Source organism: Cebus imitator, unplaced genomic scaffold (assembly GCF_001604975.1).
Source record: "Cebus imitator isolate Cc_AM_T3 unplaced genomic scaffold, Cebus_imitator-1.0 Scaffold534, whole genome shotgun sequence".
NCBI classification, from domain to species: Eukaryota; Metazoa; Chordata; class Mammalia; order Primates; family Cebidae; genus Cebus; species Cebus imitator.
Genome location: NW_016107849.1, coordinates 256683 through 283268, shown reverse-complemented (window position 1 = coordinate 283268; position 26586 = coordinate 256683). Strand labels below are relative to the sequence as shown.

Below are 26586 nucleotides of genomic sequence, written 5' to 3'. Positions count from 1 at the left end.
TTGGCTCAGCGCATTCTCTCTCTCCTGGATTTGAGCAATTCTCCTGCCTCAGCCTCCGAAGTAGCTGGGAATACAGGAGCACACCACCACACCTGGCTAATTTTTGTATATTTGGTAGAGACCGGTTTCACTATGTTGGCCAGGCTTGTCTTAAACTCCTGACCTCAGGTGATCCACCCACCTCGACATCCCTAAGTGCTGGGATTACAGGTATGAGCTGCCATACCTGGCCTAAAATCACTTTCATTTGAGCTATAAAAATAAAAGCGTGTTTGCTTGTCTCTACATAAAATGCAAAAATTAGCTGGGCATGGTGGCGCATGCCTGTAGTGTCAGCTACTCAGGAGGCTGAGGTGGGAGGGTCACATGAGCCTAGGAGACGATGTTGCAGTAAGTCTATCCCAGTGATTCTTCTCTGTATTCACAAGAGGACTTGTCAGAGTCAAAACCTGACACTGGGACTCAGCAGCAAGAGATAGATAAACTGCCTTTTCTCCACATTTATGTCTCTGTCATTTATTTGCAAGATGGTGACCTCTGACTGGTGTTGTGTGCTGTTAAATATTTTTTCACCTATCTCCTATACAGAAATGATACCTTCACCAGTGACTTTCAGATCATCTACAGTAGCCATTTCTCAGAGTTCATGATTCTTGTTCTCCACCCCAGTACTCACCAAAGTGTGATTTGCTCATTGGGTAACATTGAGGGAAAGAAAATCATTAAACTAACTTCCTTCCTTCCTTCCTACTACCCTTTCTTCCCTGCTTTCTTCTTTTATCTAAAAAAGTAAGAATGAATTTGAGTTTTTCCAGTAGTTAATTTATACATAAACACTGAACCTATCACTTGGATTGCTTCTCAGAAGGAAGTCTGTCTCACGTCTGTCACCTGTAGCATTCGTGGTTTCTGAAGGAAGATTGTGGGATTCCAATAATGAAGAGAAGCTAGCAGTGTTACCCTCACTCTCCTTTCTCCTCCCCTCTCCCTTCCTTTCCCCTCCTTTCCTCTCCTGTAGCATATATGCTATTAAATATTGTGACATCTTCATATACAATGTCAGTTAAAATCATATAATTAGACTTTCTACAATCAGTAGAATTTTGTTCTTGTACTGGTAGTGATGTACTACAGTATTACTGTCTCTCGTTTTGACTCTAATTTTATATGTACGTGCAAAATCCTCGGATAGTCTGACCCCTTTTCATAAATAGAACCTTTTTTACTTTAATACTTTTTCTTCTGAATTTACTCATGTCTACAATAAGATAGAAAAAGATTTAGCTATATAGAGATAATAGAGCTAAATTGCCCAAGGTTTGAAAAACCATGGAATGGTTTTACTAATCCCTAAATATGTTACGGTTTTTAACAGCTACATATAATATGGGGAAATACTGAGATTGGAAGGGTAAAAAAAAAAACATTAACTGTTCTCTATGACTGATTAATCCTGCCTTCTTTCCCATTGATTCAGTAGAACAATCTGTAATTGCAGAAATTTATAATAGCTTTGGCCCTAGCTTAAGAAATAGTTTATGTTTTCAGAAGTTATTTTGTAAGTTATTTAGGACTGGAAACAATGTTTTAAGTGGTAGTTGTTTTCTAGACTAGCTGATCTAATATTTTAGCACTTGGTACTACTGAATTAAAGTACTAAAAGTAGATATAGTTCCAGGTTTCAGGTCCTGGATTAAGACTCATCAGGTACTTTTAATAAGAAAGAAGAGGAAATTTTGTCTTCTTTCATTGGACCTGCAGCCAGCCCTGGGCAGAGTACCTTTTACTATATTCCACCTTCTTTCTAGCAGATTACTAGCATGACGCTCAATCCTTAAAAGTAGATGTATTTGACTTGAGTTGGCTTGAAGAAGACTATCTGATAATGGAAGATCTAGAGGGCCAGCAAATGCCTTCTAATAGTTGAGTCAAAGGAGGTGAGGTAAGGGAACCAAGGGGTCAGGGACATAGAAGAAAGGTAGCAGAGTGGACCTCTACTTGGGACAGGTCAGGTTGCTTGATAAAGCAGTACATTGATGAGTACAGAGGATAAAACCTTCCTTGTGAAGACGTGTTATATAAGCAACAGAATTCTCACCAGGCATGAATCACACTCAGTTATCACATTTACTGGTAGGTGGCAGTCACATTGAAGATAGATTCAGTGACACTAGATAGCAAGTATTGGAAAGCCATTATAACAGTCAACTGGAGCCTCTTGATCCCTTCAAGTCTCTGAAGAGCCTTGTCTTAGTTCACCAGCTACTTCTTTTGCAATAATAAATTGTTTCTTCAGTTCTCAAGATTTTAGCTAGGTATTAGGTGATAGCTCTAGTGCAGCAGGTTTACAAGAGTGCAAGAGATATGCATGCTGTTGATTTTTTTTTTAAGTTAGTTGGTAACAGACATACAGATTTCTAGGCAGTGTAGCCAAGTGAAATAAACAATTTTCTTTCTTAACTACTCTTCACCTGTTATCCTCATTTGATCCTTTTTCAACCCTAAAAAAAAAGTGTTCATTGAAATGGATTCTGGTATTCTCTTCTGTAAAATAAGTACTGTTCAGTTTCTGGAATGTCTAATTGCACCTCAACTACTAGAGACCCAAATGCTCATCAAAATGAGTAGAATTTTTCCATGAAAATTAAATCTTATCTTTTTCATCAACTATGTTGTCACATACTTTGTCAGTAAAGAATATACACAAAAGTAAAACTGGTACATTTTGTATGGAAATCATCATTTTGGATTATAAATTTTCTTCCATGGTTATGTGCTAGTGATTAAAAACTAATCATTGTGTTTAATAAGCTATTTTATAAATTTTGTATTTTAGAATTTGAGTATCTGGTGTTCAGAATTCAAGTTGTTATAAAAATAAGCTGCCCAGGAGATGCATGTATTTTATACTCATCGTATATTAAACTTCATATAGGCATTCTTTTAAGTGGGAGTATACAATCCAATAGTTAAAAATCCAGTGACAGAGTATACTCAGAATCTAAAGGTATAAGGATTTAATTACAAAACAGCACCTTAATGTTCTCTTATTACTCTAAAATCTTCTCAGTTGACCTTCTTCTATTATTTAATTCCATCACATACCAGTAATTGCATTTATTGAAGCCAGTATTTCTCATTACAGGAAATGCTGATCTTAGTGAATCTCAAAAATAGGGAGGGAAATGTTCTTTAATAAATAATTAAAAGACTTTTTACTACTTTTCCCAATTCAGTACTGGTTTTTATTACCTTTTATGTCCAGGGTATTTTATAAGTGGTAACTAAATTATGGAATCCAAAAAATCATCTCTTCAAGGAATCTCACAAGGTATGCTGCATAATAGCTCATTCTAAGTAGGTTAAATAGACTGGCTTTATCTCAAGTGGCTTACTGTATTAAAGAAGAGTTTAACATATTCAGCTTTACTGCTGAAACACCAAATGAGTTCTGACACCTCTGATGAGATGATTAAAATTGGGACGTTTTTCTCTTGACAGCATCAACAAAGAGAGCATTGTGGATGTAGAAGGTGTTGTGAGGAAAGTGAATCAGAAAATTGGAAGCTGTACACAGCAAGATGTTGAGTTACATGTTCAGAAGGTAAGTTTTTTCAAAATATAAAATTGCATATAAAAATAGATTTGGGTTCTAATAGTTTTTCATGTCAAATGTATATGTTCTTACTGATTAAAATTAAAATTAATGTAAAATACTGAGGTTTATAAATTAGTTACTGAATCAGTTGACTTTTGTTATATAACGAATCACCCCAGTACTTAATGACTTAAAACAACAAACATTTATTTGCTTACAATTCTGTGATGCACCTAACTGAGATAGCTCATCTGCTCCATGTGGCATTGGCTGGGCTCACTGATAAATCTGGGGCGTCCCTTCCTGTGGCCTCCCCTCATCCAGCAGGCTAGCCCACATATGTTGATATTCAGGTACCAGGAGGGTTCCCAAAGGCAAGAGAGAAGAGAGTGAAGCCCTAAGAACACACACTTTTCAGGCATCTACTTGTGTCTGTCACACCTGCTAAATATTCCACTGGACAAAGTCACATAACAAAACTTAGATTTAAGGGGTAGAGAAATAGATTCTAACCCTTGATGGGAGGAAAGGCAACATTATTGCAAGGGAATATACATGCAGGAGCAAGAGAAATTATTGCAGCCATTTTTGCAAATAGTCTACCACAGCCACATAGGGAAGAATATAAAACACATCTGAAATACTACTCACCAATATAAGTGAGTAATGATGAACCTATCTTGCTGTAAGTTTTCTGATGTACTTTTAAAGGATGATTAATTAATTCTTAATCTTACATCTCATAATCATTATTTTTCTATTTTTACAGCATAGAGAAGTCAAAAGAAATATTGGTCTTATATTCCAACAGTAGCTTCTTTTTTTTTTTTTGAACAAGACTTAGCCCTTATCTGCTTTTTTCTCAGGATTAAAAACTGAAAGAGCTCATTATCATTGACTTAAATATCATAAATGCCACTTGAGGTCAGGAGTTAAGACCAACCTGGCCAACATGGTGAAACCCAGTCCCTACTAAAAATACAAAAATTAGCCAGGCATGGTGGCAGGTGCATGTAATCCCAGCTGCTCAGGGAGTTGAGGCAAGAGAATTGCTTACCCAGGAGACAGAGATTGCAGTGAGCTGAGATCATGCCACTGCACTCCAACCTGAGTGACTGAGTGACACCCCATCTTAAAAAAAAAAAAAAAAGTAAGTGAATTCACACATATTTAGTACTATTGAAATAACCCTGCCACTTTGAACCTGCAATGCTCAGATTTAGGTCTAGATTGTATCTACAGTATATATCCCTAAATTTCTCTTAAGGAGTAGTCTTTAAGACAGCGTGGCTTCTTCTCACCCTGATCCATGTGCACATGCATGAGCATATATAAGTCAGGGAGACTGACAGGCAGACAGATTCAGAGATAGACCCGTACGTACTTATCAATTTAAGAGTAACATTGTATTTAACTGGAATTTTTATTATGATGGAACTCTTCAAGACTTAGAAAACCTTGCAATTTTTACTGACCTAATTTGACAATGACTTTGTTGTCTTTGTGTAAGTCTTATCTTGAACCAACCCCAGCAGGAAGTTTGTAACCCAGTAAAGGCAAACTGACCAAAGAGTAAGAATAGAGATAAATGAATAAACCCATTTATGCTGACCAAGAAAGATAACTCCCACATCTTCCAAGTAACACATCTTTTTCAGTACTTGAATGAAGAAAATTTGGCCAGATGTAGTGACTCACACCTGTAATCCCAGTGCTTTGGGAGGCCAGGGTAGGAGGATCACTGGAGGCCAGGGTGGGAGGTTCACTTGATCTCAGGATTTGGAGGTTACAGTGAGCTATGATCATGCCACTGCACTCTAGCCTGGGTGACAGAGCAAGACCCTGTGTCAAAAAAAAAGTATGTGTATATTTCTGTTTTTTACTATTATCTATATGTATGCAGTGCAACATTAATAAATATTAATAATAAATTTTAAGCCTAAAGAGCTTACAAATTTTGGCATAATAAAAATAATTATCAAGTATTTCACAAAGCATGAAGCACTACATACAAAGTAGATTTTTTTTTTTTTTTAAGTTCTTTTTTAAAAACAGTACTTTAAGTTCTGGAGTACATGTGCAGAGCATGCAGGTTTGTTACATGGGTATACATGTGCCATGGTGGTTGGTTGCATCCATCACCCTGTCATCTACATTAGGTATTTCTCCTAATGCTATCCCTCCCCTAGCCCCCCGCCCCTCAACAGGCCCCAGTGTGTGATGTTCCCCTCCCTGTGTCCATGTGTTCCCATTCTACAACTCCCACTTAAGGCTGGAAACATGTGGTGTTTGGTTTTCCATTCTTGTGTTAGTTTGCTGAGAATGATGGTTTCTAGCTTCGTCCATGTCCCTGCAAAGGACATGAACTCATCCTTTTTTATGGCTGCACAATATTCCATGGTATATATGTGCCACATTTTCTTTATCTGGTCTATCATTGATGAGCATTTGGGTTGGTTCCAAGTCTTTGCTATTGTGAACAGAGCTGCAGTAAACACACTTGTGCATTGTCTTTATAATAGAATGATTTATAATCCTTAGGCTCAAAGGCATTTTTTATTTCTAGGTCCTTGAGGAACTGCCACACTGTCTCCCACAATGGTTGAATTAATTTACACTCCCACCAAAGGTGTAAAAGCATTCCTATTTCTCAACATCCTTTCCAGCATCCATTGTCTCCTTTTTAATGATCACCATTCTAACTTGCGTGAGATGGTATATCAATTTGGTTTTGATTTGCATTTCGCTAATGACCAGTGATGATGAGATTTTTTTCATGTTTGCTGGCTGCATAAATGTCTTCTTTTGAGAGTGTCTGTTCGTATCTTTTCCCAGTTTTTCATGGGGTTGTTTTTTTCCCGTAAATTTAAGTTCTTTGTAGATTCTAGATATTAGCCCTTTGTCAGATAGGTAGACTGCAAAAATTTTCTCCCATTCTGTAGGTTGCCTGTTGACTCTGATGATGGTTTCTTTTGCTGTGCAGAAGCTCTTTAGTTTAATTAGATCCCATTTGTCTATTTTGGCTTTTGTTACCATTGCTTTTGGTGTTTTTGTCATGAGGTCTTTGCCAGTACTTATGTCCACAATGGTATTGCCTAGGTTTTCTTCTAAGGTATTTATGGTTTTAGGTCTTACCTTTAAGTCTTGAAGCCATCTTGAGTTAATTTTTGTATGAGGTGTAAGGAAGGGAGCCAGTCTTTCTGTCTTTCAAATACCATTTATTAAATAGGGAATCCTTTCCCCATTGCTTGTTTTTTTCAGGTTTATCAAAGATCAGATGGTTATAGGTGTGTGGCATTATTCTGAGGCCTCTGTTCTGTTCCATTGGTCTTTATCTCTGTTTTGGTACCAGTACCATGCTGTTTTGATTACTCTAGCCCTATAGTATAGTTTGAAGTCAGGGAGGATGATGCCTTCAGCTTTTGTTACAAAATAGAATCTTATATAAGTAATGACTTTCCTTTATCAATTACTTATTTATTCAGCCAGGAGTTACTGTTGTAACTGTTGTGCCAAGCACCATACTGTTGTGTCAAGCACTATGTGAAGATTGTGTGGTCAGAGTACTCAGGGTCTAGTAAAGAGGATGGTTAATTCCTGCTAGTTATAAAAGTAGAAGTAGTAGCTCTTCAGTTCTCCAATTTAGATTGGAGATCAAGCTTCTGTTAACTTATCAAAGGGAATCCTAGAATTTGGGTTTAGGGAGTGGTGACAAATAATTCTATTTTATAATAAGGAATACTAGGGTATTGTATACTATTTCTTAAAGTATCTAAGCTGAATGCCAGTTTTGATCTGCCAACTAGAAGAGTATAATTCCCTTTCTTGAAGTAACTAAATAAGATATTTTTCCCTTTTGTGCTTTAGCAGGTTTTCCAGATATAGTTTGGGTTAACTAATATGGTAATATGCTTTTTAAAGGTGGCCAGAGAAACAAAAAAATCCTAGCTCGGTCTTTATGACTCAGTTGCTTTTTATCACTAAAATGTGAAATTAGTGTGAGTGAATATTGAAAGATTTTGACAACATAAAGGAACATCCTCTAGGGCAGCTCCTAACCAGGAAAGCAGCAGGAAATGAGATGTGTGTAATATGTTTGATTAGAGAGAGCAATGAAGGGATACTTGGAGAAAGAATGAGAAAAGGAGAAATGTAGCAGAGCTATACTGAATTTGGTCCTAGTGGTGGCAGTGGCAGTGGCACTGGCCAAATGCTGTTAACAATAATAACAAGACTGCTGAGCATGGTGGCTCATGCCTGTAATCCCAACACTTTGGGAGGCCAAGGTGGGTGGATCACAAGGTCAGGAGTTCGAGACCAGCCTGGCCAACGTAGTAAAACCCCATCTCTACTAAAAATACAAAAATTAGCTGGATGTGGCAGCACGCGACTGTAGTCCCAGCTACTCAGGATGCTGAGGCAGGAGAATCACTTGAACTCGGGAGGCGGAGGTTGCAGTGAGCTGAGACTGCCATTGCACTCCAGCCTGGGTGACAGAGTGGGACTCTGTCTCAAAATAAATAAATAAATAAAATAATAATAACAAGTCATATGTTAATTGCTCCTTCTTATGAGTTTCCACGTTTATTATTGTTTGATTCTTTTGTTTTGTTTTTTGGGTTTTTATTTATTTTTTATTCATTTTTATATCCTGTTTGATTCTTATAGCAGACTTTATTTTAATTGAAGCTCTGAGATTAAGTGATTTCCCTAACAGTAGCTTTTTTTGTGTTTGTTTTTGTTCCTGTTTTTGTTTTTTTGAGAAAAGGTCTCACTGTCACCCAGACCAGAGTGCAGTGGTGCGATCTTGGCCCATTGTAACCTCTGCCTCCCAGGTTCAAGTGATCCTTCTGCCTCAGCCACCCAGGTAGCTGGGATTTTAGGCATGTGCCCATGCCTGGCTAATTTTTGTATTTTTTGTAGAGATAGGGTTTCACCATGTTGCTCAGACTGGCCTTGAATTCCTGGGCTCAAGTGATCCACCCACCTCAGCCTCCCAAAATGCTGGGACTACAGGTGTGAACCATGGCACCAACCCTAACCATAGCTTTTTTGACGTAGCTAGACCGTAAGCCAGTGCCTACACCCGAGTCATTACTCATTTCATTGGTAGGCACCTCAGAATTTACAAATAATTTTTATATGTGTTGCCTTATGTGACTGATCTAATAACCATAAAGATAGGCAAAAAATATTACTATCCTCATTTTAAACAAATCATCAAGTTGAAAAAACCTGTGTCATCTTGTTTGATTTCAGCAGTAGTTTCAGTTAAAGATGTATGCAAACATTGCTTCATGCTTTAGTCAACTGTAGATTGTTTTTTAAGCAAAAGATACAGACTTTGTGTGCTTTCTACTATTTTTGGCATTCTCTCACTTTCAGGTTTATGTGATCAGTTTGGCTGAACCCCGCCTGCCCCTGCAGCTGGATGATGCTGTTCGGCCCGAGGCAGAAGGAGAAGAGGTAAAAATTATACTTATGAAATATTATGTTTCCTCTGTATATTTAGTTTGTAAAACATTGAAAACCTGATGCCCTACTTTTGTACTAAGGATGCCTGTGAATTGATTTGAGTTCCATTGTTATTTAAATTTACTCTAAATCAGCAACTCTCAAACTTTTTGATACCAAAATGCCTTGACATTCTTAAAAATAACTGAGAACTCCATAAGCTTTTGTTTTTATTGTTATATGTACCAATATTTACAGTATTGGGGATTAAAACAATTTTTAAATATTTATTTATTAAAAATTATATATACATTTCATGCATGTTTGCATATGCAGTATTATGTAAATGAAAGTAATATATTTTATGAAAAAACTGCTGTTGTTTAAAGCAAAAAACAATTATTGTTAAGAGTGACATTGTATTTAGCAGTCCATTGCCTTAAGCACTCGACCACCTCGGAGGTGACATTCTGTTTATATAATCACAATTCTTTGTAATTTCTGGCTTATTAAGAGTGAGAATGCAAAAGTAAGTTCGACTTCAACTCCCCAAAAGTCTCAGGGACCTTTACTGCTCCCCAGACCATATTTTTAGAACCACTACTGTACATCAGCTTTTATCTGTTTATTCAGCGTTGGGCTAGCAGGTTAAATCCAGGAATCAATGAAGAAGTAGGTGGTGAATCTTTCTTATATCCCAATAATGAGGCAAGGTTTTGAGGGGTGGAGGAGGGAAAGAAAGCATTAATAACTTGATTCTTTCTCTTCTTTCCATCTGACTTTTAATGCTAACTTCTCTCTGGCCCCACTTAGTGTTTCTACCATTATTTGAAATGCCCTATTTTTGGGCATAATATTAACATACACATATCTTACTCAATTAAAAATATCTTTTGTGTTCCTCAAAATGTTAGTAAAATGTGTTTTTTTTTTTTTTTTTTTTTTTTTTTTCAGGAAGGAAGAGCTACTGTTAACCAGGATACAAGATTAGACAACAGAGTCATTGATCTTAGGGTATGCCTCATTTATTTATTAAGTGAAGGGATTATGCCAATATCAAGAGGGGCAGGGAATACCATACCTGTCTCAGGCTTATAAAGCTAATTGGCATTTGCCTAACTATAAATATGATAATACAGAAAACAGTTTACTTTTATGGCTGACCATTCCCTAAAAAGAACTGCAGGCAACAGGAATGGTTAAACTAGTTAACCGGATATTGACTTGTTTTGTTTTAAAATGAGAAATGAATTTGAAGCCAGTAAATGATCTTGCTTCCAGGTGATATCCTTTTTTAGACAAGTTATTCAGCAAGTAGAAACAACCGTTAATATCACTACAAAGTTATGAAAAAAATTAAATGCACATTTTAGATCGACCAGGTGGAGGTGAGTAATTAATGCTTTAATCCTTTGAATTTGATTGGAGCACAGAATTAAAAATACGGAAGCAGTTCGCTCTGGTGGTTTATGCAGTAGTCTCATGGGTCTTCTGTTTCCTTTTCTGGTTTGGTTGCAAGTGAAAGAGAGTGTAGTGGTTTCATCATTGTTGTAGTAAAACTATTGTCATCTTTCTTTCTTAATGTTTTGACCACATCTTCCTTTTTTACTTAAATATTCTACCTCAAGCTCAAATTTTTTGTCACCTTAAGAGTTCTTCCTGGCTCTTCTACTATCATGTGAGTCTACCCTTATTATATACTCATTCCTAATTATTTGCTTTTTGTTTGTTAACGTTTTCCATTTTAATTTGTATAGAAAAAACAAGCAGTAACCAAGAGTCCTCTTGACATTACCTATAAACCTCAGGTTTTTCATGTATGTTGGCCACAGGAGCGAGACATCATTCTGTATTTTGCCCTTGCTAGTTGTTCACACAAGTTATTACTGGTTTGTGCCTCTAGAATTTGGCCTGAGGAGTTTTTGGTTTTGGGTTTTGTTTTGTTTTGTCCAGATTCATTGCCATCATTGAAAAAATGAGTATTCACATTAAAACCTGGATGATTTTTCTTAAAAAGAGGAGAATCTGGCACATAAGCTAGCATGCTAGATGGGGCACATACAGGTTTCTTACACTGTCTTTTGCTTTGCCCTGCCCCACCCTGCAAATATCATTAGTTTCATTCATTCATGTTATTTGTCTGGCATTTGCAAGCATTCATGTGTTTAACTCCTACTTTGACTTTACATTTTGGGAGACGTGTTGTGTACATTAGTAACTTTAATTTTTTAAGCACCTTAGTTTACTTCTAAACTACTGTCTTGGTTGGGTGCAGTGGCGCACGCCTGTAATCCCAACACTTTGGGAGGCCAAGGTGGAAAGAATGCTTGAGCCCAGGAGTTTGAAATCAGCCTGGGCAACATGGCAAGACCAACTTCTCCTCAAAAAAATTAAAAATTAGCCAAGTATGGTGGCATGCATCTGTGGTCCCAGCTACTCATGAGCCTGAAGCAGGAGGATTGCTTGAGTCCAGAAGGTTGAGGTGAGAGTGAGCTGTGTTTGTGCCACTGCACTCCAGCCTGCACAACAGAGTGAGATCCTGTCTCAACAAATAAAAATTAAGAATAAACTACAATTTAATTTAGCCCCCTACAAGCTCTTTTATAGACTCTCAGCAAAGTCAAGGGTTAAAGAAGTTGGAAATAAAAGGCAAAATCGCCATTTTCCTTCTATAATACAAATGTTCCAAGATACATCCTCCTTTTGGTTCCAGTGTAGCCTAACTTTTTTCTCATATGAATTGTTTTCTCTCTGAACTTTTCAGGCAGGTGCCCAGATTAAAAATAAAAATACTTCACCTTCCAGCCCCCAAGAAGGCTAAAGCAATTTTCATTTCTAGAAAAGTGAATTAAAATGTCTTTGGCACCCTTTTCATACATAGCACTCACATCGCTCATATTCTGATTGGCACAGCAAATTAGCTTCATCCTCATAGGTTAGCAGGTTGTTAAAGGAGGGTTTTCTGGGAACTTATTCAGGAGAGTTCCATTTAGATCAGAATTGTTCCCTTTGTCTTGCCTCACTCTTAGGTATAGGTGAAGATTGTCCTAGGAGTAAATAATTAGTCTTCCCTCTTGGGAATCATTAAGTACTTTTCCCAAATACGAATGGATTACTTTAGTTGGTTCAGAATTACAGTCTATTTCTTTATCTAGACCCCCTGTACTATAGCTATTTAGTCTACAAAATATTTATTATGTTCATATTACAGGCTTCTTATACTGTGGAATATATATTGGTCACCTGCAAAGAACGCATCATTTTGTTGGGGAGATAAGACTAGTAGTGTGAGGTCTCCTTAATAGAGATGTTCTCCCTTGGGTTGTCAGGTAAGCATAGAAACTGAGCCATCCTTAAAGGTGAATCATCAGCTCTTTTTTACCACTTGGTTTCACATGGCCAAGGGGATAGACAATTCAACTCATGGGCAACCTAACCCTTGAGACTTGTGGCTTCCCTAAAGTTCCCTTCGTTTGCTAATATACCACATTTTCCTCAGTGCCACTTCTGAAATCACACTATCAAATAGCTCCTACTGTGTAATTCTGTAGCATTTTTTTCCTGAATGTTTAGGTATATTTCAGCATCAGGGATTAAGAAAATAGCTATCTGAGCATCTATTTTATTGGTCACTAATGAACCCTACTTTGACCCTGTGGGTTGATGAATGAAAAGCATCTGCTATTATGGTGTGGTTTCATCTTAGCATGTACAGATTTTTGTTTTGAAATTCATCATGTTTGTCTTCACCATTCTTTTCTCTTGGACAGACAGTTAACCCCTTAAGTCAAGGGCAATTACCTGAGATTATTCCCACCCTACATTCATGGCAAAAGCCTCCAATCAGTCACAACATACCACGTACATATTATTCCTGATGAGCTTAAAGTCGCCACACAACACTCTGTGCAGCCCCCACTAACTGGAAATAAGCCTATTTGCCATATCTCCCCGAAACTGCCTGTTAACAAAGCCACAAAACGCTGAAATGAAGAAAAATTAGATACTTTTTAATCGAGAGCCCATTTTCTAACACATTGCCTAGCTTATTACTTTCAATACATATTTTCCAAACTAAAAATTAAAATCTCAGCTCTTTAAGAGAAGCTTTATACTTGTGTAGTATAAGAGATTATCTTGGCAATATCATTTTGATGCCAATATTTTGAAACTTATATGACATTTCGGTGGTTTTGCAGTGTTTTCCCAAGTATGGTACCTTTACCAGTGGGAGGTGCACAGTGATTTCTGGGTGTTACACAGATAGCTGTACAGCTATTAAATTTAATATCTGTACAATGTAACCAGCAAATAAAATTCATGTTTTCATGGATATTATTGCTTAGAATTAGCTAAGTTTTAAAACATGATTTAAAAGATAAGCACTGGTACAGGAGGTACCCAGTATGACAGAAATGATAGTAAAACACAAGACAAGTTTTAAAAATGCTGGTTTGTGTCAGCAGTGGACAGTAGATTGGGAACTCAGGGCTGCCACGAGAATGATAGGTGTTTGATCACCACAGCTATAGTTCTTTGAAAGTAGACCTGGATAGTCTGAAATAGTCAAGGGGAGTTATCCTCAGGGATGTCATAACTGTTGACCTCAGGACGAATGCATCAATTAGAAAAATATTTTAAGGATGCTCAGCACTGTTTTGTATCGCAGGGTCCCTCCATAGGGACATACATACTTGATCTGCCAGCATTTTTGTCATACATTAGAATGGATGGATATGTGTTGAAATGTGTTGACACAGAGTTAACTTGAATACACACAGCTGGAATCCCCTTGTTATAGTAATATGATAGCAATTTTAGACAGTTTGGATTCTTTCTTTCAGAGATTACTTTTGTTCAATTAGAAATTCTACATAAATCTGGCCAGGCGCAGTGGCTCATGCCTGTAATCCCAGCACTTTGGGAGGCTGAAGTGAGTGGATCACTTCAGGTCAGGAGTTCAAAACCAGCCTGACCAACATAGTAAAACCCCGTCTCTACTTAAAATACAAAAATTAGCCAGGCATAGTGGCAGGCACTGGTAATCCCAGCTACTTGGGAGGCTAAGGCAAGAGAATCACTTAAACCTGGGAGGCAGAGGTTGCAGTGAGCCGAGATCATGCCGTTGCACTCCCGCCTGGGCAACAAGAAAGAAATTCCATCTCAAAAGAAAGAAGCAAAAAGAAATTCTACATAAATCTGGCCAGGTGTGGTGGCTCATGCTTATAATCCCAGCACTTTGAAAGGCTGAGGCAGGTGGATTACTTGAGGTCAGGAGTTGAATATCAGCCTGGCCAACATGGTGAAACCCCAGCTCTACTAAAATACAAAATAATTAGCCAGGCGTGGTGGCATGTGCCTGTAGTCCTAGCTACTCAGGAGGCTGAGTCAGGAGAATTGCTTGAACCTGGGAGGTGGAGGTTGCAGTGAGCTGAAATCATGCCACTGCACACCAGCCTGGGTAACAAAGTGAGCCTCTGTCTAAAAAAAAAAAGTTCTACATAACTCTGATCTTTAAAAATGATAGTTCCCTTTGGAATTAAATCAGATATCATTTTAGAAATGTCTTTCTCACTGCTTTTTCTACTCTTTCATGACCCCTAGTCCAGCTTCACAGTAGTGTCCCTGTAACGTGATAAACCATAAATGAACGGGAATTCTCTGCAGCCATTAAAAGCAAAAGATGTAGTAGGTGATAGTTAAGATGATAACTTAAATAGGTAATTTTAAAAGCTGCAAGTCTAATACAACATGGAAGTAATTTATTATGAGGATGGTAAGGAGCTAAATACTATTAAAGATTGCATTATAAAGTTTGGGTTTGTTTGTATTTTTGTCTTCTATTGGAATTCTTTCTCTCAGCACCCTTACTTCTCTCCGTGTACCTGTCTGTCTTCTCCATAAAAGATACAATGTTTGCCTTCTAGAGCTATGAGGTCCTCAGGGAAGGAGTTCTACAAATGCAAAATGTTGTTTTTCCCCTTATTTCAGATCTTTTGTATAATACAGATTATCAGTGTTTTAAATTTAATAAACATACTTTTGGAAAATTTGCTATAGAATTTAAAAATACTATTTTAATATAAGGAATGTCAAGCTTCTTTAAAACTAAAGTTCAAGAACTGGGTTTTCCGTTTTGTTTTTGTAAAAGTAATTTTTTAAGTATAGAAAAATCAGTTTTCTACTTTCTGTTTAGTTTGTCTTCTATCTCATACCCTCTGTAATCACCATTATTATCTAACACCTAGCCCAGTGCCAGTAGGCATATAATAAATATTTGTTGAATGAGTGAGGAGTAAGTACTATTTTTTCACATATTATGGTATTATTAAAATATTTGTTTGACCCAAAACAATTTTTAGATTTAAACATTAAGGAAACTAATATCATTAGTATGGTTTATAACTTAAATGATAAAGCCTTTTTCCTGTTCATTTATGTATCTTAAGGTAAGGGTAAGTATAGTAATGATAAATACATAAGGTATTGGTACATTCCTTGTCAATTGAAACTAAGGTTGTTATATAATTACACTGAAATTAACATATTGCATTCACTTTATGTATTATATTTTAGAAGCATTTAATTTGAAATAGGTTTAATATATAATTACCCTATTAAACATAATTTTGTTATATACATTCTGTAATCTTACTGACAAATTGGATCATTGTTGATTTTTACCTTAACTATCAAATTCTTAAACACATGTAGAAGTCGATTGTAGTAATCAATATGTAATAGGGAAACAGTTTTAAAATGAGTCTATAAAAAATTGATTTTGGTTCTCTTTAGATCTGTTTCACCCAAAATGTCTTGTTTTGACCAGAAGAGGAAAAAATACCTTTTCCATTTCTTATTTTAACTATGTTATATTGTTCTCTCATGTAACAATAATACTTTCTGAAGGAGGAATAAATGTAGAAAGACGACCCAGCATTAGGTGCAAAAGTTTCTCAGACTCTGATGCAGTCTGCTTAGTACTCTTCCTCTGCTAAATTAACAGACCAACCTGGGCCTGAGAACAGTATTTTCCTCTGGGCAAAGTTAGAGAGTTTACAGGATGCTAATCTTAATATTAACTCTTTATCTTATTCTAACCAGCAGAGATAGCTAGTCTGAATTCACTAGCACAATATGATTCTCTTCGCAGTGATAGATATTCTTGCTAGTAAGAAACATAATCAAAATAGTTGGGGATTTATTTTGAATTATTTGTTTTTCTTCCTTGTTATTTACTTTTAAAGAACATCTTATATTTAGTAATTCTTTTTTCTTTAATTATTTTCCCATTCACCTCTGTGACTGGCGGTTCTCAAATTAAACCGTTTAAAAGCTAGAATCTGCTAGAGAATTTTCTCCAGTATGTAAATGCTAGGTGGAAATTAGGATGTATTAGAATTGTCATGTGATGAACTGTTCAGTGTCTAATCAAGTAGGTCCCTGTCATCCTAGCAATTGGTAAGTGCCTTGAAGAAACTAATGAGAAAAAAAATGATTTTTCTTATACATGACAGATCCATTTTCTCCGTAAATGTTACACATTAACATACATGTTTATACAATCAGGAAGTGAAGAATCTGGGCACCATACGGTTTTTTAAAAACATAATTGGCAAAGTTTTTATTCCTATTATATAATTTTTGACAACCAGTTCATAAGTGTAATTTCGGTTTAGTAAAATTTTGGTTAGTTGAAGTGAGTTTAGGCCAAGCGTTGTGGCTCACACCTGTAATCCCAGCACTTTGGGAGGTCATGACGGGCAGATCGCCTGGGATCAGGGGTTCGAGACCAGCCTGGCCAAAATATTGAAACCTGGTCTCTACTAAAAATACAAAAATTATCTGGGCATGGTGGTGGGCACCTGTAATCCCAGCTACTCAGGAGGCTGAGACAGGAGAATCGCTTGAACCCAGGAGGCAGAGGTTGCAGTGAGGTTGCAGTTTAGTTGAGTTAGCTAAGAGGCAAGTGGCAATAAAATGTATTCATTGACCCTCTTATAGAACATATTGTGAATTGAAATACATCTGTCTACATTTATCAGTAACAGTGAAACAGCTTTTTGTTAAATAGGTCACTAGGTTTTTGAAAGCAGAATATTATTCAATTTGTTTTGATTGGATGAACCAAATGTTTCATTAAACCACATAATGTGAAAAAGGCCACAAGTCTTTTTCTATAGTTTAAATGTAGACATCTTGAAAATGAATAAGTAAATAATAAATTATAAAGATCTTTTAAGTGGTTTTCATTGTTTTATGAGAAACTATTTATGTAACCTTAAATGTGAACTATAAAATAATGTTAGTTAAATATGACCAGTTTACACGAATGTTTTTATCTGATCTGTAGAAATTGAAGGTTATTTAAATGTCATTCTTTAAAGTGAAAGAAATGTAATCATTTCATCATTAACAGTGTTTTCTTAGGATACTGCTTTGTAAATGCAGAAGGGGTGAGCCCTTTGAGATGGAAGAAGTAATTGAAATTCTTGTAATAAGACTAAGAAGACAGTTTTTTCACCTAACTCAGCTATTCACAGCTAACTTAGTGGTCTGAGTTGACACACTTTACTAAACACCTACCTAGCCATAGGATAGCTATTTTTTAAAAATATTATAAGCAAGACCTAAAGATAAGAAATCACTTCTTTTGACCAGAGAAGTGGACAAAAGTTAGTCTAAAGTAGAGATAATTACCTGTAGAGCTTTCTGGTCACCGTCACAACTAATCGAGGCTAAAAGTAAAACAGGAAGACCAGAGAAATGAGAAAGAAAGGAGCGAAAGAGAAAAAGTAGAAAGAATAGGTGACTGTGCGGGACAGTTAGAGTACTAAATACATGCTTTTTATTCATTTATTGTCAAATAACATCTTATTTAGAACATTAATATGCTGCACAAACATTGGTACGTCTCACTTTATGGGTTACCTTTAAAAAAGCAGTAAGACCATTCACAAATAAGTTGTTTTACTAATTGTTAAGAAATATTTTTCTTTTATGGAATTCCTACAAATTAAAACATCTGCTCACTAAGTATTTCTGGTGAAATAGCTTTATATGATCATATGTAGTCATTATATTCCAGCATACTTTTTTGCCTTGTATTGTATTTATTTGTGTCCTTTTGTCTTCTCCCCAATTCTCTGAATTTTAAAATGTTGAAAGCAAAATTGTTAGGTTTTCACAGTGCATAGCCCACAGAGTTAGTGTTTAGTAATTAATTATGTTGATTTGATTAGATTTTATTACTATCTTCTAGACATCAACTAGTCAGGCAGTCTTCCGTCTCCAGTCTGGCATCTGCCATCTCTTTCGAGAAACTTTAATTAACAAAGGTTTTGTGGAAATCCAAACTCCTAAAATTATTTCAGGTATGCTTCAAAACATTTCTCTTAATTTTTAAAAATAAATTTGCTTTCCAAGAATTGCTTTATATTAATAAAATTTTTAACTTGAGAATCCCAGGAGTCCCTTAAGGTTTATTGACATGAGACGACTGTTTTGAAGACCATCTTATATAGCAACAATCATATATCACCAGCCTTAATAAGTACATTTTCTTATTCCACGAGTCATTTTCTTTTTTTTTTTTTTTTTTTTTTTTTTTTTTGGGACGGAGTTTCGCTCTTGTTACCCAGGCTGGAGTGCAATGGCGCGATCTCGGCTCACCACAACCTCCACTCACCGCAACCTCCGCCTCCTGGGTTCAGGCAATTCTCCTGCCTTAGCCTCCTGAGTAGCTGGGATTACAGGCACGCGCCACCATGCTCAGCAAATTTTTTGTATTTTTAGTAGAGACAGGGTTTCACCGTGTTGACCAGGATGGTCTCGATCTCTTGACCTTGTGATCCACCCACCTCGGCTTCCCAAAGCGCTGGGATTACAGGCTTGAGCCACCGCGCCCGGCCCCATTTTCTTATATTGATTGTAAAGTGAGGCACTAACACACAAAGTGAGATTCTTGTTACAAAAGTTACACCAGGAACCACTTTCATTATATAGGTTTCTTTTGAAATTAGTATGCAGCTTTGTTTTGTACAAGCTGTATTGTAAAATCAGTAAATATTAATGATGGAAAAATCTCCTTAATTCTTACTCTTGTATGAGAATCTTTAATCATTTTACCCTTTTTAGATTTGTTTAACACTAGAAAGTGTGTTACAAATGGCATTTTGTTTCAAATTCAAAATTGAACATTGCATTCTTGATAATTACAAAAATGATTATTCCAGCTCCCCGGGAAATTTTTTTAAAAAAGGAAAAATGATGAATATCTTTTTTCATTTTTTTTTAATTTTACAACTCCAAAGTGGCTTTAATAGTTTTGAAATTGATGCAGAAAGGAAGCATATATATCCACAGAAGTGAAATAAAAGCATAGCCAAAGAAGTAAATCTGTTTTAAACTATTTAGAATCACATATAAGAAGACATATATAGACTATGATTTTAGCCACAGTTCTTCATTTTCCAGTTTTTCTTAAAGTGAACTACCTGAGCATAAACTTTTTAATTAGAAGTTTGTATTGATAAGCTTACAATTGATTATAATAATATAAATGTTTACATTTCAGCTGCCAGTGAAGGAGGAGCCAATGTTTTTACTGTGTCATATTTTAAAAATAATGCATACCTGGCTCAGTCCCCACAACTGTATAAGCAAATGTGCATTTGTGCTGATTTTGAGAAGGTTTTCTGTATTGGACCAGGTAAGATTTTGACAGTTATGTTTTATCCAAGTGGATAAATTGCATAGTAGTTGTAATTTTAGAAACACATTTTACTTATATAATGTACAGACACTTAGAAACCCTAAATTATTTTATCTGCTGACTACACAAATGCTACCTTTGAGGTAGAAAAGGCAATATATTTGGTAGACATTTTCCCAAAAAAAAAAAAAGTATGGTCAGTAGTACTTTAAACAGTTGAGCATCATTCATGTGAATACAATTACAAGCATTATGTATTCTTATAGAGGAATGCTGAAGAAAATTTTTATCTTGACAATATGTCATTTTAAAAAATTTTTTATTTATTGTACTTTAGATTCTGGGGTACATGTGCAGATCACGCAAGATTGTTGCATAGTTACATTCACGGCAAGGTGGTTTGTTGACACCATACCCCTACCACCTATACCTGACATTTCTCCCCACATTACCCCTCCCCCACCCTCCCTCCCACTATCTCTCCCACAGCACCCCTGCAACGGACCCCAGTGTGTGACGCACCCCTCTTTGTGTCCAAGTGTTCTTGTTGTTCAACACCTGCCTATGAGTGAGAACATGCAGTGTTTGATTTTCTGTTCTTGTATCAGTTTGCTGAGAATGATGGTTTCCAGGTTTTTCCACATCCCTACAAAGGACACAAACTCATCGTTTTTTATGGCTGCATAGTATTCCATGGTGTATATGTGCCACATTTTCTTTGTCTAGTCCATCATTCATGGGCATTTGTGTTGGTTCCAGGTCTTTGCTATTGTAAACAGTGCTGTGTTGAACATGAGTGTGCATGTGTCTTTATAATAGAACGATTTATAGTCCTTTGGGTATATACCCAGTAATGGGATTGCTGGGTCAAATGGAATTTCTATTTCTAGATCCTTGAGGAATCACCACACTGTCTTCCACAACGGTTGAACTAATTTACAGCCCCACCAACAGTGTAAAAGTGATCCCACTTCTCCACATCCTCTCCAGCATCTGTTGTCTCCAGATTTTTTAACGATTGCCATTCTACCTGGCATGAGATGGTATCTCAATGTGGTTTTGATTTGCATTTCTCTGATGACCAATGATGATAAGCATTTTTTCATATGTTTGTTGGCTTCTATATGTCTTCTTTTGAAAAGTCCCTTTTCTTATCCTTTGCCCACTTTTGGATGGATTTGTTTGTTTTCTTCTTGTACATCTGTTTTAGTTCTTTGTAGATTCTGGATATTAGCCCTTTGTCAGATGGATAGATTGCAAAAATATTTTCCCATTCTGTTGGTTGCCGGTTCACTCTAATGATTGTTTTTTTGCTGGACAGAAACTCTGGAGTTTAATTAGATCCCATTTGTCTATTTTGGCTTTTGTTGCCATTGCTTTTGGTGTTTTAGTCTTGAAGCCCTTGCGTATGCCTGTGTCCTGAATGGTTTTGCCTAGGTTTTCTTCTAGGGTTTTTATGGCATTAGGTTTTAAGTTTAAATCCTTAATCCATCTAGAGTTAATTTTAATCCTTAATCCATCTGGAGTTAATTTTAGTGTAAGGTGTCAGGAAGGAGTCCAGTGTCTGCTTTCTGCATGTTGCTAGCCAGTTTTCTCAACACCATTTATTAAACAGGGAATCCTTTCCCCATTGCTTGTTTTTGTCAGGTTTATCAAAGATCAAATGATTGTAGATGTGTGGTGTTGCTCTGGAGGCCTCTGTTCTGTTCCATTGGTCTATGTCTATGTTTTGATAGCAGTACCATGCTGTTTTGATTAGTGTTGCCTTGTAGTACTGCTTGAAGTCCACCAGCATGATGCCACAAGCTTTGTTCTTTTTGCTTAGGATTGTCTTGGCTATGCAGGCTCTTTTTTGGTTTCATATGAAGTTTAAAGTGGTTTTTTCCAGTTCTGTGAAGGTCATTGGTAGTTTGATGGGGATAGCGTTAAATCTATAAATTACTTTGGGTAGTATGGCCATTTTTACAATATTAGTTCTTCCTAACCATGAGCATGGAATGTTTTTCCATCTGTTTATGTCTTCTCTTATTTTCTTGAGCAGTGGTTTGTAGTTCTCCTTGAAGAAGTCCTGAAAATGCATTTTTTGAAAATATACACCATCTGAAATGTACCTAAGTATATATTTTAATAAACCTGAGTGCAGTTAGAAAAAAATTAGCTCCCATTTGGACCCTTTTCAGCTCCCCATCAACACTAAAGAATAGGTAGTTGCAGTGGTCAAAGTAATATATGTTGTTGTCATTTATAACTTCTTACTCTTATACCTCTGCCTAATTTGCTACCAATTTTATTCCAGAGCTATTCTGTTAAACTATTTTGTTTGTACTGTTCTTTCTATTGGTAATATGCTGATGTCCATTAGAAACTAACAAACATCTAATATTTAATAAATTATATTAGTATGATTTTTAAGAAATGTTGGCTAAAAGTCAAGCACAGGCACATAATCATGTGGCAACTTCTTTTTTGAAGCTAATTAGAAGTGAAAAGCCAGCTTTACTTTATTCTTTAAAACTTACCAAGTTATTTTATATATGTTTTTGATAGCTTAATAAAAATTAAATACTTGCTAATAGAGAAACTGGCAGGATCATTAAGGGTCTTAATTTTCTGAATTTATTAACAAGTTATTTGTTGAACACCTGCTGCATATATAACCTTGTGCTAGGTATCACGTACATAAAAGGAGAATCAACCAGCACTTCTCAAATGTTAATATGCACACAGATTACCTGGAGATCTTGTTAAAATGCAGATTCTGAGGCTGGGCACGGTGGCTCACGCCTGTAATCCCAGCACTTTGGGAGGCCAAGGCAGGCGGATTGCCTGAGCTCAGGAGTTCGAGACCAGCCTGGGCAAACGGTGAAACCCCGTCTCTAACTAAAATATAAAAAATTAGACAGGCGTGGTGGCATGTGTCTGTAGTCCCAGCTACTCAGGAGGCTGAGGCAGGAGAATTGCACGAACCCAGGAGGTGGAGGTTGCCATGAGCCGAGATCGCACCACTGCACTCCAGCCTGGGTGACAGAGCGAGATTCCATCTCCAAAAAACAAAATGCAGATTATGATCAGTAAATCTTGGGGGAGGCCTGAAATTCTGTAGTTCTCACAAGGTCCTGGGTATTGATGCTGTTCATCTGCAGCCCATGCTCTGAGTGACAAGGAAATCAACATCGTGCCTGCTCCCAAGACTGAGTAAGACATGCATACATATCACAGTCATAGGGAATAATCAAATAAATTTCACAACGAATAGTCAGATTGTCTGTACACTCAGCAAATTGATGTTAATATATAGTATAAGTAGTAAGTGTAAAAAGAGAGAAAACAGTTTGTTAGAGTCACCATAAAAGAAAATTCAAACTGAAATGCGCTTCAAAGACAGAGTAATATATATAGGCAACAGAGATGGCATTCTAGACAGGAAGAAGAGTAAGTAAAGAGCAGGGACTACACAAGAAAACAAAAATAAGACAAGTTAGTTTTGAGAAGTGAGAAATATAGGTTAGGATTAAATTATGAAAGCATAATGGTTTTAGGGTTTTTTTTTTTGTCATTGTATGTCTTACTACAGTAGTCATTTGGGAACCATTGTAAGTTTCTGAGCAAGGATGTGTTATAAGAATATTATTAGTGATGTGAAAGATGGCTTGAGCTACAGTCAGGAAGACTGAACAGGAGGAAAAGACACCGAGGATGTTAAGAGCTGGACTGAGCTAATGTCTCTTAATATCCTCAGTGCCTTTTCATCCTGTCCAGCCTTCCTGACTCTAGCTCGACTCATCTTTCACATCACTAATATTCCTATAAATGACTACTGTAGTCAAATGGAATATTGTATGTTACTTTATTTGTAGAGTTTGACTTAATTTGAGTCAAGTTTTAATAAAATTGAGAAGAACTCACTATCTTGGTCATAATTGAATACATGTTTAAATATTGAGAAGATACAGGATCTTGCATTCCCCCAGGGTTCTCATGAACCTCTCTTATTAATTTACATTTGGTATGGCTTTTATTGCATGAACTGTAGGAGTTTGTAATGAACTTGCTGTCCAAGAGAATGTGCAAACAGATGGTTTATCAGAGATCCTTCCAGCCCTGTAATATAAAAATAATACCACTGGAATCCTAAATAAAATTTTGTATTTAAATCCCAATTTATCCAAAATTGAAAACAGTATTTGCTGTTTCTTTCTTTTATTAACTTCACAGTATTCAGAGCAGAAGACTCTAATACCCACAGGCATCTAACTGAGTTTGTTGGTTTGGACATTGAAATGGCTTTTAATTACCATTACCACGAAGTTATGGAAGAAATTGCTGACACCATGGTACAAATATTTAAAGGACTTCAAGAAAGGTAAAAAGTATTTTATATACCTAGATTTTATTTCAAATTTTATATTTGAAATCAGACTTGATTTCAAATCGGTTTGGGCTCTTTTAAAAAAATTCTTCAATTTAAACATGTAAACTAAGTTTCTATGGACATATATATAAAGATTTACCAGTTAGATGATCCATTTAATTGGTTGGAAAAATCCACTCTCAAAATACTGCTTCTGGATCCAAACTAACTTCTATTTTGCTGGTAAATTTAGAACATTGTGAACAGTCCAACTGTATTTTGTTGTTGTTGTTTTTTCCTTTATACTGACGTCCCAAATGTCTCAAGAAGTAGAGCAAGTGTTACTTTTAACAGTTTATTATTTGGGAAATAAGTATGAGGGTAATGCTTAAGAGGTTGGATTCAGCAACATCCTGACAGCCTGAGTTCAAATCCCAGCTCTGCTGCTTTTCTGTGTGGACCTTGTGCAGGTTATTTAACCCTATGCCTTAGTTTCCTCAGCCATTAAGTGGAAATAGTATTATTACCCACCATAGAGATAAAAAAACTTCCTTCAGTCAACTGAATCTGTCAATATATAAATTAAGCCTGTGTCAAATATGGTTAATTTTTGAATCAATTTATATGTACATTGAGTGCTCAGTAAAGATTAAAAACCAGTAGACTGAAAGGATATTTAAACCTGTTTGCGTCTGATGAATTAACATTTATAGAACTGTTAGTTGTGTTCTAGATGCTCAGAAAATTGAATTATGTAGAATGCCCACTTCAGCTACACTTTCTAAACTGGCAAATAGCTCTTCCCTTTAAAGGTCATTGAAAGTTGTTTACTTATGATGATGTTAACATGGAGAAAATAGGAAAAGAAAATAGAAGCAAGTTATGTTGATTAAGAAAGTCTGTTTTTTCTCTTTCTGTATTTGTGACTATATTTCAAGTATTAGGTAAGCTATAATAGTCTAAGCTAGCATTTTAATAACTGACAAAGGATCATATTTAAAATTTTATTTGAAGACCAGCAATTTTACTATTCCTTGTTGGTGTGTTTGATGTTTCATTGGTATTTTGAAAGAGTTCAAAAATATGAATTTTATTTACTGCATTGCAAGGTTAATGAGTATGTTTAAGAATGCAGAAATTGACTGGGTATGGTGGCTTATACCTATAATCCCAGCACTTTGGGAGACCAAGGCAGGTGGATCACTTGAGGTCAGAAGTTCGAGACCAACCTGGCCAACATAGCAAAACCCCATCTCTACTAAAAATACAAAAATTAGCTGGATGTGGCAGCATGCACCTATAGTACCAGAAGGAGGCTGAGGCAGGGGAATCGCTTGAACCCAAGAGGCAGAGGTTGCAGTGAACAGAGATTACACCACTGCACTCCAACCTGGGAAACAGAGCAAGACTCCATCTCAAAAAATAAAAAAAAAGAATGTAGAAATTAATCAGTAATCTTATTTAACAATACTGTAGCATGAGTACCAATATTTCCAGGCATTCTCTGCAGCTTTGTATCTTTGATGGCTAATTACAGGCAGCCTTTTTTTAAATCTTTGTTATCTAAAACATTTTGATGTAGTTTATTTTAATCAATTTTCAATGGTTCATGGAAAAACTGATAATATTTTCCTTATAAGACGAAATATACTTTAGAACTACAATGAAGGAACACACAAAGCTTTTCTCATTTTCTGTTCACATTCATAATTCAAGAAAGTTGCAGAAACTCATTTTTTAAAAATACTGATAGCTTCTCTATTAAATAATAGAGTTTGACATTTCCACTTTGATTTTTATAACAGCAAACCAAGCAAGAATTTGGGTCCTTGGGATTAATCAAATCTCTACTTATAAATTAGACTCTGATGCCATTACTGCTGAACTTTTTCAGTAGAGTTAAGGTGGCAATTTGAAAATAAAAGCCTTCTTTGTATGTTCTTCAAGTCATTTAAAAATTTTAAGTTTTGTGTCACTTGTTTATTAGGTTATCTAGCTTGTGTCATGTTCCTCTCATGTTTATCATTAGTATTTACCTCTCATAGAAAAATACATATACAAATACATATACATATACAAATGCATATGTATTATATTGTACATATATGTATTATATATATCCAAGTATGTATATGTGTATAAAATACTTGGATATATATAATACATATACATACATGTATAAATGTATTTTAAAGTATTGATAGTCATATTTTTAGTTATGTCTACCATTGATAAACATATGATGAATGGGAGTTGATATATAAAGCAAAGAAAGCCTATTTAAAAATCAATTATGGGGTCTTTCTAACCCTTCTTGTATCAAAATTTGAATAAATCAATGGCTAAGGTTTATTATTCCCCTGGAAGCCTGTAAGACCAGTCAAGAAATGATAGTGTTTTAATTTCAAGAATATAAATTCTAGGCTGGGTGTGATGCACATCTGTAATCCTCACTTTGGGAGGTCAAGG

At 36.0% G+C, this 26586-nt stretch overlaps 1 protein-coding gene across 2 annotated transcripts in view; it reads left to right on the top strand.

Annotated features, from left to right (window-relative positions):
• DARS1 (aspartyl-tRNA synthetase 1) overlaps positions 1–26586 on the top strand; it is an 80134-nt gene that overhangs the window by 40926 nt on the left and 12622 nt on the right. For both annotated transcript variants that reach the window (XM_017514694.2, XM_037733512.1), the window contains exons 5-10: positions 3502–3604; positions 8984–9064; positions 10007–10066; positions 18315–18426; positions 19629–19763; positions 23982–24129. In XM_017514694.2, coding sequence (XP_017370183.1) covers positions 3502–3604; positions 8984–9064; positions 10007–10066; positions 18315–18426; positions 19629–19763; positions 23982–24129 — 639 coding nt within the window. The remainder of the gene's footprint in view (positions 1–3501; positions 3605–8983; positions 9065–10006; positions 10067–18314; positions 18427–19628; positions 19764–23981; positions 24130–26586) is intronic.